Source organism: Branchiostoma belcheri, unplaced genomic scaffold, assembly GCF_001625305.1.
Source record: "Branchiostoma belcheri isolate BF01 breed outbred unplaced genomic scaffold, Haploidv18h27 scaffold178, whole genome shotgun sequence".
Lineage (NCBI taxonomy): Eukaryota > Metazoa > Chordata > Leptocardii > Amphioxiformes > Branchiostomatidae > Branchiostoma > Branchiostoma belcheri.
In genome coordinates, this window is record NW_017803246.1 from 358,695 (window position 1) to 372,970 (window position 14,276).

Sequence of the window (14,276 nt, forward strand, 5' to 3'; positions counted from 1 at the left end):
ATGGCCGGCCAACTCCTCTGGCCAATGATTTCCCCCTTTGCCGATTTCTACTATTTATTCAGCCTGCAAAGGAGTCTGGTAGAGACTAAGTTACACAGGGTCTCCGATGTCAAAATTCGATTTTGGCCTTCTCTGTCACTCCCCCACATCTTGCAATCAGAAAAACAAACAACACAAACAATCAATAGTTTTGGAAGATAGAACTTTATTGCAAATGTAACCCACCACCACTGGATGTCTGCTACAGCAGCAAGTCACCATGGTGACAGACATCTAGTCTGGGTCATTATTACAGAGCAGAAACAATATGCAAACGGAAGTAAACATAGCAAGTAAGAAATTTACTATCCAAATTTTAGATCCATTGGAAATATCCACTGTGTTAATGCATATAGCACCCTGAGATTGCAATAAAATCTGCTGCTAGTTTATGTTAGTTAATACAATGATTAAAGGTTTATTTAATTAGTAGTATCTTTTGTTTCCCTGCTGTATACTGTTACCTTGGAAGACATCTCACTTGTTAACAATGTCTCCTTAGAGATATACATAACACATAAGCTTAGGACAGACTCTGGGTTCTTTCATTTTGTTAAAACTACACTCTACCTTTGGAAAATCAGACCTTCAACCTTACAGTTTACACTCACTCGCTCACTCACTCACTCACTTATTCACTCACTCACTTATTCACTCACTCACTTAAGTTTATCAAAACTAGAGAAAGGAAAGTGTTCGAAGGAGTTTTGCCAGACTTTCAAATCACATGCATGTTCTCTGTGGAAACCCAGCTTGTGACCTCTGATCTCTACCCTTTGGTCGTGACCTGTGACCTCTGATCTCTACCCTTTGGTCGTGACCTGTGACCTACAGGTAGAACAGTGTTTGCGCCAGGTCTTCTGAAGGTTTGGTGTGGACGCTTTGTCCAACTAAAAAGGCCAGTTTGTGGGCATACTGGCACGGGGCGGGGACTCGGATGGTGCCCTGAAACAACATAAAACGAAATGCATAAACAAAGGAAAGAACAAATAATAAATGATCGAATGAACAAATGTTTGAAGGAAAGCAGTAATAGGCACACATGCACACACACACAGACACACACACACACACACGCACGCATTCACATGCACACACACACACCGGACACACACACACACACACACATTCACATGCACACACACTCACACACTCACACATACATACACACATACATACACACATACGTGCACACACACAGTGTACACAAACACACACACACATACTTACATACACACACACACACACACACACACACACAAACACACACACATGCAAACGCACACACACAGACATGCACACACTCACTCACACACACACAGGCTCACAAACCCTAACCTGCCAATTGTAGTAGAGGTGGCAGAGCTTGTAGGTGAGCTTCTGCATTTGGTCAGGCTTGAGGCCAGAGGTGTCCCACACCACGTTGTAGTGGCAGGGAGTGACCGTTCCCTGGCGCACTGAGGTGGACACCAGGAAGAAGTCATACCTGAAGAAAAAGAAGAAGGATGTCTGGGAAAATCCAAATTGTACAGATTTCTAGACCATACAGTCTATGATCTTGTCTCAACCTGGTGTCCACATCCCACTGCCCCAAAAATACAGCCTCAAAAGAGCTATGGGTCACAGTAACATTTACGTACATTTGTTCCTTTCTACATTTTGTAATTCCCAGCCCTGATTTAGGTACACAGCCAGACTACAACCGGTACATCGAGAGTACGCCCCGATTTGAGGTGCTCTCTTTAGAGACGATTGACTCTGGACTGAACCATGAACCAAGCAAACCAGCACCAAGAGACCATGTCTAGTGAGATAGTCTAGCTAAGTAAGACATTAAAGGGCCCGCAAGCCCTTTTCCGTAGAGCGTAATCAGCCGTTTTAATTCTACGTAGAGCGTAGACGGACCGCTCTAATTCAATGTAGAGCATAATTGGCGTATTTTTGCGTACAGCATATTTGTCCATTTTAATTCTACGTAATGCATTGTGGCCACTTGGAATTTATCGTAAAGCTTAATCAAGAAGTTTCCGAATTCAGCGTAGAGCGTTGTCGGGACCCCCCATTGCAGGCCCCCAAGGACACTGTACAGCAACAACAACTACTACTACAAACCATTCCGGCCTGGTGACCTCGTCATCCACAACGGTTCCCGGCGGAGGGTTCTGCAGTCCGGAGCCGTCACGCGCGAAGAACCGCGTGTTGATCCGTTTGTTCACGATGACGAACGTGATCTTGGGCCTGCACAGGAGTGACCACTCAGTTAGCACGACAGATAAACATTATACAAAAGAGTTGCAGGCCATCGCGAGCAGAACCAACTTCTACAGGCTCTCGTTCTTCCCCCGCACCATCAGGGAATGGAATGAACTCGAGCCTGGTGCGGCGGAGGCGGGGTCTCTTGCCCAGTTCAAATCTGAACTGGCGAGGACCCTGCTGCATTGAGCCACCCCATCATGTCTTGTATATATGTAAATATTACTAACGCACTAATGCACTTGTCCCGTCTTTAGCACACACAAATCAGTTGTCTTATGTTCCCTTCTCATTTATCCTTGTTTTACCTTTGTTTTTATGTACTGGGTCACAATTGTAACTAATCAATGCGTAACGGCTGCCAATAATCCTACATGGTAGGGCTGGGCAGTAACGGAGATGATGATGAGTCAATTAGTACTGTTAAAGTAATTCACTTTATGTTCATGGCATGGCCAAGGCAGATGCTCACAGTTTAGTTTAAGAAACAAGGAGTTTCACGCACGGATTCCAAACTTTTATTCACAGCGACAGTGGCGGCAGGTGTAGAAAAGATGGTGAACTACGTAATGTGTTAACGGTAATGATAAGTTCCCAGTGCTTAAGTGACTGTGACAACTGCAAACATTAGAAGTACTGTGAAAATTTTAGAAATTACCAATAAGACTAGTAATATTCCTTAACAAATACTCCTGATGCCTGCATAATTATAGTGATGTTCTCTTGGACATGTTGGAGGTCCCATGTTTTAGGGCAGTCACACCTTAAGCATGTTAAGATCACACCACACTTATCATAAATAGTAGGGACCACTCTTCCCGGTGTGAATGGTTCAAACCTGACAGTCTGGTCTCAGGGTTGTCATCTTGAAAAGGTGATAGTTATTTTAATCCTTCGACAAATGCAGTAAGTCTCAATAAACCAACAAACTCACTCGTATCCTTCAGCATGGGACTTCAAGGTGTCCACGATCTGTGGCAGCTCCTCCTTCAATAAGGCCTCCAGCTGCCAATCCGCCACACCGTCTCGGTAGAAAATGACACGCTGAGGGAGCTCCTGGTTGATGGTTTGGTAGTTCCTGAGTGAAGCTGGAAGGAGAGAATCCCACCAGAGTGTTACTAGTTTCTACTTTTTAAGTGCTGCTTAAACCCATGAGAATTGGCAGTTTGGTAGGGCAGGTAAACTATGGAAAAGTTTAGGTAGAAGATGATACGCTGAGGGAACTCTTTGTTGATTGCATGGTAGTTCCTGAGCGAAGCTGGGAGGAGAGAATCCCACCAGGGTGTTACTAGTTTTTCTACTTTTTAAGTGCTGCTTAAACCCATGAGAATTGGCAGTGTGGTAGGGCAGGTAAACTATAGAAAAGTCTCGGTAGAAGATGACACGCTGAGGGAACTCTTTGTTGATGGTTTGGTAGTTCCTGAGTGAAGCTGGAAGGAGAGAATCCCACCAGGGTGTTACTAGTTTTTCTACTTTTTAAGTGCTGCTTAAACCCATGAGAATTGGCAGTGTGGTAGGGCAGGTAAACTATGGAAAAGTCTCAGTTACTGTATAAGATGATGAGCTGAGGGAACTCTTTGTTGATTGCATGGTAGTTCCTCAGTGAAGCTGGGAGGAGAGAATCCCACCAGAGTGTTATTTCTACATTTGAAGTGCTGCTTAAACCCATGAGAATTGGCAGTTTGGTAGGGCAGGTAAACTATAGAAAAGTTTCGGTAGAAGATGATACGCTGAGGGAACTCCTGGTTGATGGTTTGGTAGTTCCTCAGTGCAGCTGGAAGGAGAGAATCCCACCAGAGTGTTACTAGTTTTTCTACATTCAGTGTTGCTTAAGCCCATGAGAATTGGCAGTGTGGTAGGGCAGGTAAACTATGGAAAAGTCTCCGTAGAAAATGATGCGCTGAGGGAGCTCCTGGTTGATGGTTTGGTAGTTCCTGAGAGAAGCTGGGAGGAGAGAATCCCACCAGGGTGTTACTAGTTTTTCTACATTCAGTGTTGCTTAAGCCCATGAGAATTGGCAGTGTGGTAGGGCAGGTAAACTATGGAAAAGTCTCAGTTACTGTATAAGATGATGAGCTGAGGGAACTCTTTGTTGATTGCATGGTAGTTCCTCAGTGCAGCTGGAAGGAGAGAATCCCACCAGGGTCTTATTTCTACATTCAGTGCTGCTTAAACCCATCAGAATTGGCAGTGTGGTAGGGCAGGTAAACTATAGAAACGTTTCGGTAGAAGATGACGCGCTGAGGGAACTCCTGGTTGATGGTTTGGTAGTTCCTGAGTGAAGCTGGAAGGAGAGAATCCCACCAGAGTGTTACTAGTTTTTCTACATTCAGTGTTGCTTAAACCCATCAGAATTGGCAGTGTGGCACTGGGCAGGTAAACTATAGAAAAGTTTCGGTAGAAGATGACACGCTGAGGGAACTCCTGGTTGATGGTTTGGTAGTTCCTCAGTGCAGCTGGAAGGAGAGAATCCCACCAGAGTGTTACTAGTTTTTCTACATTCAGTGTTGCTTAAACCCATCAGAATTGGCAGTGTGGTACTGGGCAGGTAAACTATAGAAAAGTTTCGGTAGAAGATGATACGCTGAGGGAACTCTTTGTTGATTGCATGGTAGTTCCTCAGTGAAGCTGGAAGGAGAGAATCCTACCGGAGTGTTACTAGTTTTTCTACATTCAGTGTTGCTTAAGCCCATGAGAATTGGCAGTGTGGTAGGGCAGGTAAACTATAGAAAAGTCTCGGTAGAAGATGACACGCTGAGGGAACTCCTGGTTGATGGTTTGGTAGTTCCTGAGCGAAGCTGGAAGGAGAGAATCCCACCAGGGTGTTACTAGAAGTTTTTCTACATTCAGTGTTGCTTAAACCCATGAGAATTGGCAGTGTGGCACTGGGCAGGTAAACTATAGAAAAGTTTCGGTAGAAGATGATACGCTGAGGGAACTCTTTGTTGATGGTCTGGTAGTTGCTCAGTGCGGCTGGGGGGGGGGAGAAACATGACACCACATTTGTGCTGCATATTGTAAATATAATAACTGACATATCTCCTAAATTACAGAAAGTAATACTCATAGATTAGTATCATTATGGACTAGCTCTGTTAGAATAGTATTTTAGTTTAGTTTATGTATCAACCCCTGTTGTTTCTTCTTTGCCATACAGTTGTTGAGCAATAAAGTTGATTGATGGATTGTTTTAACATCCAAACACACACCCTCCATTCACCCACCCACACACCCATCCATCCATCCATCCATCCATCCATCCATCCATCCATCCATCCATCCATCCACCCATCCATCCATCCATCCATCCATCCATCCATCCATCCATCCATCCATCCATCCATCCATCCAAACAAATGCAAAGGCAATAAACAAAAACAAACAAAACTCACCCGCTAGACAGTGCTTGAGCTGGTCGATAAGCTCCTGCCCAGTTTTATGGATGGTGCATTTGGAGTACCACCGAGTCAGGTTCCGATTCATGGAGGCCACAAACCCTCCCACAGATGTGCCCTTAGTCAGGGAGTCCGGATACATGTTTATGCCCACAACCATCAGGCTCGGCAACTGAAAAGGCATTCAGTAAAATTTTACCAGTAAATCGGTCTCTAAGGCTTCTAGTTAAGGGACTGGTCAGTGTGTGTGAGTGTGTGTGTATGCGTGTGTGTGTGCATGTGTGTGTCTGTGTGAGTGTGTGTGTGTGTGTGTGTGTGTGTGTGTGTGTGTGTGTGTGTGTGTGTGTGTGTGTGTGTGTGTGTGTGTGCGTGTGTGTGTGTTTGTGTGTGTGTGCGTGTTTGTGACTGTGTGTGTGTGTGTGTGTATGTATGTTTGTGTGTATGTGTGACTGTGTGTATGTGTGTGTATGTGTGTCCGTGTATTGTATGTGTGTGTTTGTGTGTGTGTGTTTAAAGATGAGTCAGGTAATTTGTGTGCTAGTCACCTCAACACAGTTTACCATTGATGGGAAACAAATAGAGATCGATATCACATGTTGCCATCTACATCAACTTTTCTTTCTACTGACCGGGATCTCCAAGGCCCAGAGCTCTCCTCCCATTTTGCAGTTCATCTGCAGGCCGATCTTGGTGCAGACAGACATCAACATCTGCTTCTTGCTCAGAGTCCTAGACATGATGACCTGGCATGGCAGTGGCTGGTCCACGCAGCAGAACTTCTTGATTGCGTCGTACCTGTCCTTACGATTGTTCGGTACAATGCACACCACCTAAAGAAAAATTAGGAAGGCAAGTTTGAAGATTATGTTGCTGGCCTGTGTTATGCAATCTGTCACTGTCAGGGGATTTGATAGCAGGCACACCACCTACCCAAGGGTTTGATGATCTTGTGCTGTATGGGGGTAATTGGGCCTCCTCACTGCAAGCTAGTGGCCATACAACTAGTCTACCTTGTGCTGAATTTCTTCATTATGATAATCATCGACTCAATCAGTAGTGCTTGCTTTGTAACCGGGAGGTCGTGAGTTCAAACCACAGCCAGGTCATACCAAAGACTTTAAATATGGTACATACTGCTTTCTCTGCCTAGCATTCAGCATCTATGAGAAAGAGTAATACTGGGAAGGTCAACACAAATGGAGAAACAGAAATGGAGATGGGCACCACCCCTGCACAGAGTGGAACAGGACAGTGCCCTTTTAAGATCTTGAACTTGACCTACCATCTGGGTGACTCCTGCCTTGACCTGCTCCTTCATCACACGCAGGTAGGTTCCTAGCTGGTCATCCTCAATGTCAACCCTGCAACACACACAAGGGACCGATGGCCACAGGCCACTAAAATTCAGGCTGGGACTAAAAAGACACTTTGGAACATTAATGGGCCAATAGAAAAATAATCAACATCAGAATGTCAGCCCTTCTTTTGTTTATCAGGCATGAGTACCGGCTTTTGGATCCAGAAAAATCCCCCCAAATTTCCTGTCTACTCTGCAATTACCAGTATACTGCTGAGTTATCATATCATAGTACTACGTACAAAAAGAAAAGGGTAACATCCAAACTTAACATCCAATTGCAAGATAATGATGATACTAGTGCCTTACATGACAGGGTTGGAGACCTGGATGCCTATGGGGCCTGCCACCTTTTCCAGGGTTTGTTTGAAGTCGTTTGCAATCTGGGCATCTCTCTTGGTGAAGATGAGTAGCCAGTCCTTCAGCGGCCGGGTGCTGAGCAGGGTCTTACCCCGAAACTCACGCGACCACTCGGCACTACGGTCATAACTAAACTGGAAAGCAAACCACGCAAAAAAATCTCAGTCGATGCGTCCCAAGAAGGATCGAACCCACTTGCTGGGTTATCTGGAGCTATGCAATGCAAAACAAGTCTATGCTAGCACCTTGATCTGACCTGAGGAGGCAAACGTTTTAGGGGGGCCTGCATGCCCTTTTTCGTAAGGCGTAATCAGGCCTTTTTAGTCTTCGTAATCCGTAGGCAGCCTTCCCCAAAATCAATGTAATCCGTAACAGAACATTAACTGCAAAGCCATGAAAGCGGAAAAAGTCGTAATCAGCTCTGAGACTTAAACGTAATTCGTAATCACCACCCCCCATGCAGGCCCTCTTTTAGATGTAGCTGCGAAGACGGGTTTAGGTCCCTGATAAAGGATGCTATCTGAAATGAGTCACCCTTCCAGAATTTATCCAGTTATATTCGGATTTACTATGTGTGACGTCATGTTTTACCTGAATGTCTTCATCATCATACTTTTGAGACAAGTAAAGTAGAACTAAGTCTTCATTCATTGAGTTTTCTTATTTCTAAGAGTGTTCTTATTTCTAAGAAATTCTAACAATACTCAAAGTATCAGGCTTTCATTTTGGTCCCATTTTTCTCCTGAGAAAAATTGATTTCTAAGAACCCACGTGACTGGAAGTGGAACAAACCATTATGGTCTAAAAAAGGGGTAGAAAATTTTCCCAACCAGCCTTGTAACCCCTGCTTCTCCTATTGGGTCAGTGACAGTTAGTCCTCACTACTGGTGAGAAATTGGGCTGGTCTCAATCCTGATGTTTCTGACTCAGGGAGAAGAATTACAGTTACAGTTCTACTCGGTAACCCGTAACCCAGGTGAGTGGGTGATACAGGTCGTAGCACCGTTCACCTTGAAGTGGCCTAACGGCCGTGTTACGTGGCGACCACTAAGTAAAAATAATCTAGAACAAATCTTGAAGACCTACTTCGTGTCCATCCCCACAGAAGAGTTTCTCCGCCGGCAGCGTGCGCCCATCCAGCTGGAGTAAGTTCTGATCAAACTCGATCTGCCAACCCTTCATCTCCTTCTGCACATCAGGGTTGCTGTAGTAAAGGAAGGCACAATGTAATTATACCATCATGAAAGTTCATCTGTGTATTACTTTATCTGTATCTGTATAACCGCCTTTCGGCGTAACACACCAGCTTTGCAGGCACGCGGCGCGGCGGCTGCTGGCTGTATTACACCGATCGACTTGTTACACCTAACCCTTGAACTTCTAGCTCTAGACATTGTTTAAAGCTATCTATTGACAATGCCCCTACTGTACTAAGTCTTGGACAGCGAGTTCCACTCTGCGATAGTTCTAGGAAACAATGAATTCTTGAACAGTCCTCAATCCTTGGTTGATAACTCAGGTACTTGAAGGCATGGCTATTTCTTGTTCTCTTCTGGGCTGGTATTAGGTACTTAGTAGTGGGACATCCACCAGTTTATTAGTCATTTTGTACATCATGCATAGTCTGGACATCTTCCACTGAGGCCCACTGTAAGTAGTTACATGTTTAAACCAAGGACATCCCAGTATGAGTGGTTCAGACCTTACAGTCTGATTTTACGCAGCTTGTACTTACATGTACAAAAAGATGGTTTACCGTTTTTTTGTTTGTTTTTTTTTAACTTAATTTTATGCCATTTTTCCCCAACTGGGGGTTAGACGTGCTTGCACCAGGTACATAGTCTTTTTTTGAAGGAAGATTTTTTCGGCTGGATGCTCTTCCTAACGCCAACCCAAACCCTAGTAGGGCTCAGGAACCCTCCAACTGAGGGGGGAAATGCATGTTAAATGCCTTTCGCAAGGGCACAACATCTGGGTGCAAGTCCGGACATGTCTGGGTGCAAAACAAAAACAAACAAACAAAAAAAACACCTGTTGAGTTGGCTGATGAAGCCCTGCTGTGCCTTGCTGCTGTCTCCAGGCCCGAGGCGAGTGTGGGAAGCCAAGTCCTTCATCACTGAGAAGTTCTGACGTATTTCGTCAGACAAACCTGCATAGTTGGAGAGAAAAACATGTACCATTGAAGTCTTGAAGAGGTTCATCAGTCACATGGAATTAACAGTTAGTCGAATATCATCAATCAGTGACTGTGTTTGTAAGGTAAAATCGTGTCGACTTATACACCTTGTTCACGGAGTGACCGAGTCTCGCGAGAACACAAGACATTCCACATCCTGTTGGAACGTGCCGGGTTGAATTGGGAGCTGCCCAAGTCCTATTTACCCCTACTCAGCAAGGAGGCGGGGGAGGCCAGAAGATCTAAACAAGTATCAACCTAGTCTCATGTTCTCGCCAGAAGGTTACTCCATGATCAAGACGTACAGTCGACACCGTGTACCGAAAATTTGGAGGTACGTGATTTTACCTTACACTAACAGTTACTGATTGAAGAATAAAAACATGTACATATTCCAAATTTTCCTGTTCATTCATTCATGTGATTATTGATTATTATGTGATTGTAAACCCTGCATGAATTCAGCTGTATAAAGGCTGTGACTGCGCAGGTACTGTTTTTAAACATAAGGCCACACCAAGTAAATTTTATGTATGACGTCCTTTGGAGAACCTATATCTAATGTGAGAGGGCGAAAAAAAAACAAGAATGGCCCTACAAAACAAGATGCCTAGATTAGAAATATACTAAGAGACGACAAATGTTAGGACACAAATTGAATGAGGTGACACAGATTAACAAGCAAGAAGTCTTTTATTCATCATCAAAACAGCAATAAATCAGGTGGAACAGCAGTTGTCGTCCTGTCCTGTTTCTTTCACATTTTTGCAGGCCTGCAGAAACAAAGCATGTGCTCTTTACCCATTTCGCGTTACGGGTTTCACGTCAATCTAACGATTTGCGGCATTGTCGTGACTCTTTGATCATAGTTACAGGAAGCGGAATTTCTTGTTTTTTTTCTAGGAACAAGCCAAAATCAATGCGCGCGCGGACGTCATCCATAAGATTTACTTGGTGTGGCCTAAAGTTAAGACTTGGCCTACCTGTCAGGGAACAGAGCTCAGGAATCAGCTTCAGGATCAGGACTTTGCCATCCTTCGTCTGTAACAGCAGGAAAAACATATTGTGAAAATGGGACATCGTTAAGTACCATGCCCGTAGCCAGGATTTAGAATGGGGGGTTCTTCCCACTGCTTGAGGGACCAGCGAGCGCCGTAGGTACGAGGTTCCTAGGGTGGTCATGGGGGGGTCATGGGGGGTCTAGGGGGGCATGATCCCCTGGAAAATTTTGAAAATTGAACCTTTTAAAATGTCATTTCATGCATTTTTGAAAGGATTTCCAAGAAAAAATCAGAGATAAATTTTTATTCAATGACAAAGGCAGCAGTTTTTCTACGATTCCAGTCCATCTTTTCAAGAAAAATCTTGGACCTTTACATAAAATGTGGACCTTCCGAACCCCCCGAATCCCCCCTGGCTATGGGCATGGACATTAAATGGAGATCTTTTTGTTTGTTTCACATGCCACCTTGCTGTCATCTTAACAAAACAAACAAACAAACAAACAAACAAACAAACACGATGATGACTTGCTGTTTTCTTGGCCCTGCTGAGGAGCAGAGGTTGTTTGTTGTCCTGGATCTTGCGGTTGTACTGTTTTTCGTAGTACTCCACGAAGCTGATTTCCGTCCCGTCAGGCAAGCTAAACTTGTCGGTTGGGTGCTCCTCCCAACTGATGCCATCAATCCTGTAGGTCTTGTTGTTGTACCTGTATAGGAACAAGATGGAATATTTTGTTTGTTTATATTGTTTTGTTTGTTTATTACGAGTGACCGGTAAACTTAGGGACCTCTGGCTCCAAGTCCGATCTAAGAGGACGTCCCTAACTCAAGCTACTGGTACTCATTTCCACATGTCATGTGAGGAAATAGGTGTGAAGTGCCTTTCCCAAGGACACTCTAAAGTAGAGCTGTGTACCGGTACTGTACCGGAAAAATTGATTAGGTACAGGTCCAAAATACCTAATCCCTCAGTACCGGTACTGTACCTAAACAATTTCACACCAATTTTATGCCTATTTGTGACCTCAAATGGGTCCCTGTGTAAGGACAGTGTGTTCATGAAAACAAAAACATCTTTAGTTTTGCTGATGTCGCTTCATATTTTTTCTGAAAAAATCCGAGAACCAACAAATTAAATTGGTGTGGCCTTATAATAATCATCAGTAAATCTCACCTGGTCAGGGCTATCTCTCCCACAAGCTTCCCGGAGCATATCTCGTAGAAGCGCTCTGGATCCACCTGGCCATACAGTTCGTACATGAAACTCAGAACGGTGTCGGAACGCAGGATCTTGTGGGAGACGTCGGCCATCAGCATCACGTTAGCCTCGTACTGAAGAATGGAGGTCACGAACCCTGGCCATACCTCCAGTCTGGGGGGTAATCAATCAATCAATCAATCAATCATACACAAGTGTCGGTACGCAGGATCTTGTAGGAGACGTCGGCCATCAACATCACGTTAGCCTCGTACTGAAGAATGGAGGTCACGAACCCTGGCCAAACCTCCAGTCTGGAGGGAGATCAATCAATCAATCAATCAATCAATCAATCAATCAATCAATCAATCATCCTCAAGTGTCAGGTACTAAAGGGCACAAACCCAGGCCATACCTACCTTTTCCACATGTAGACAATATTATCATATGTTACAAACAATACACCATTGATATTTATACAAGCGGCTAGCTATTCTTTTTCTGCTTCATGTACTACAACAAAAGTACCGTGACTTGACACCGGCATTCTTTGTTTTATAGATAAATTTCTGACCCGTGAGCTTTCATGTCTATCTTCTGAGTGGGGTTGTGGTGGCTGCGGTTCACCCTCTGCATTCCGATGTTCTTCAGGAACTTGCGGAACAGGATGTTGTAGATCTGGAGACAGACCGGCGACGTCGGAGGGACCTCGTTGGTCAGCGTGATTGTGATCGTTATGGTCGCGCCGTCCGTCTTTCGCTCGGTTGTAAACACCGTTTTCTAGAGTCAACGGAAAAGGAAAACCATTACTTCGTATCTGCATCTGCATCGGTATAGTCGGTATAACCGCCTTTTGGCGTAAAACACCAGATTCGCAGGCACGCGGCACAGCGGCAGCTGGCTACATTTCACCGATCGACTTGTTACACCTAACCCTTGAACATCTAACTCTAGGCAGTGTTTTACTTTTTTTTACTTTTGCATTTTTTCAATGGTGAGCAAATAATCACAGTGTAACCATATTCTTACATCATTTTCCAGTTTCTTGGGCAAAAACAGGATCTTCCCATCAAAGATCTTGGTATCCCCCAAGAGATCCTCCTGACTGTAGACCATGGCGATGCGAGCCTTGCGGTTGTCGACGTCCGGCGAGAACTCGACCTGATACTGGAACAGGACCCGATCGGTCTGCGTCTTCACCTTGCAGAAGTTAGTTACCATGCTGACAGGGGTTCCGGAAGTACCTGTGGTGAGGAGAAATCAGATCGACATTTCAGACTTTTGGGGAAAAAGAAGTAAGAAATCTGAACCGACCAATTTGAACTTCTATCATGCCGTAGTCGTCCCTCGGTAAGACAAATGGAGCCGTTTGGCTTCACCCTTAAGAAATTCCTGTAGTGCCTTACAGCCATAACAAGAAATAAGAGATTTTAGGGGGCCTGCATGGGGGGTCTAATGATGCTCTATGCTAAATTTTAAGAGCCAGCTATGTATTATGCTACAGTAGCGATTACACTTAATGATTTGTATTAGGTAGAATTAAAACGCGATACGCCCGGGTCCTGACACTATAGCAGGGGGCTAGTCCGCTGGTAGTGCGTGTGTTTGACCTTCCCACACTCTTTCTCATATGTGCTGAGTAGTGCTAAGCATAGCAAGAAGTGTGTACATAAAGTCTTTGGTTAACAAGGCTGCTGTAATTTTGTCCCAGGCTCACCTTTCTTGTCCTCCATGTGCTCAGGTCTGGTGCGGGGTACCTCCACCACCACCCCTCCATATCTCCTCCTCCTGTCCCCCCCACCCCTGGGGCGCGCTCCCCCAGGGTCAGGGCCTCCAGCTGGGGTGTGGGCGGGACTGAGAAAGGACGACAAGGCAGTCAAACATGGCAGACTTCACTTTCAAGTGGGTGGCGGACTAACTTACTCTCCAAGCAGAGGTTTGGGTATATATTATATAAATTATTATTTGATATTGTAAACAAACATCAGAATTCAGCCCTGTATGTCAAGGCTGCAAGATATCTTGTTGATGTGTTCTTGATATACAAATGAACCAATAAATAATTTAATATCTCTAGCTTACCTCCTGGAGGTTGAAGTCCGCCTGGTCGGCGTGGTGGGGGTTCGTCCGAAGCTCCCCTTCCCCTGCCCCGGCTCCTGCCTCGACTGCGGCCCCTTCCCGTCATGGCTTCTCAAGGTCTGACTACTAGGACAGAAACGACAACAAGGATACAAAACCATGAAAGTTCATCTGAGTTGGTAAATTACATTATGAAAAACATAAACTGTTCTCCAACTCAAAATCTGACTCACCAGAAATTTTCGACTGAATCACTCAGTGTTCCTCAGCTATCTGACCCAAATGCTGTGGATACATGATTTTTCCCACTTTTGACGTCAGCAAAGGGTCAAAGGTTGTCTGAAGTCGATATCGCCCCCTGTCCCGGTCATCAGGGCACTTCAACCATTGCTCAACCGTGTGTGTGCGTGCGTGCGTG

The 14,276-nt window shown here is 44.8% G+C and overlaps 1 protein-coding gene across 1 annotated transcript; it reads right to left on the reverse strand.

Annotated features, from left to right (window-relative positions):
- Nucleotides 1-403: 403 nt before the first annotated feature.
- LOC109467190 (piwi-like protein 1) lies at nucleotides 404-14,019 on the reverse strand. Its single transcript, XM_019765133.1, has 17 exons — nucleotides 13,862-14,019; nucleotides 13,497-13,633; nucleotides 12,809-13,023; nucleotides 12,354-12,559; nucleotides 11,756-11,953; nucleotides 11,116-11,288; nucleotides 10,564-10,623; nucleotides 9,436-9,553; nucleotides 8,508-8,608; nucleotides 7,354-7,564; nucleotides 6,970-7,048; nucleotides 6,317-6,517; nucleotides 5,685-5,859; nucleotides 3,227-3,380; nucleotides 2,152-2,277; nucleotides 1,378-1,525; nucleotides 404-984 (listed from the first exon to the last, which is right to left on the reverse strand). Exons 1-17 carry the CDS (start codon nucleotides 14,017-14,019, stop codon nucleotides 868-870), a joined length of 2,577 nt encoding a protein of 858 aa, XP_019620692.1. The 3' UTR covers nucleotides 404-867.
- Between the last annotated feature and the right edge of the window lie 257 nt (nucleotides 14,020-14,276).

Coding starts and splice junctions, on each gene's coding strand:
- LOC109467190 (XM_019765133.1), bottom strand. CDS start 14,019: ATGGTTTTGTATCCTTGTTGTCGTTTCTGTCCTAGTAGTCAGACCTTG. Junction 13,024..13,496: donor GCACATGGAGGACAAGAAAG/GTGAGCCTGGGA, acceptor TCCTCACCACAG/GTACTTCCGGAACCCCTGTC. Junction 8,609..9,435: donor TTCATCAGCCAACTCAACAG/GTGTTTTTTTTG, acceptor CCTTTACTACAG/CAACCCTGATGTGCAGAAGG.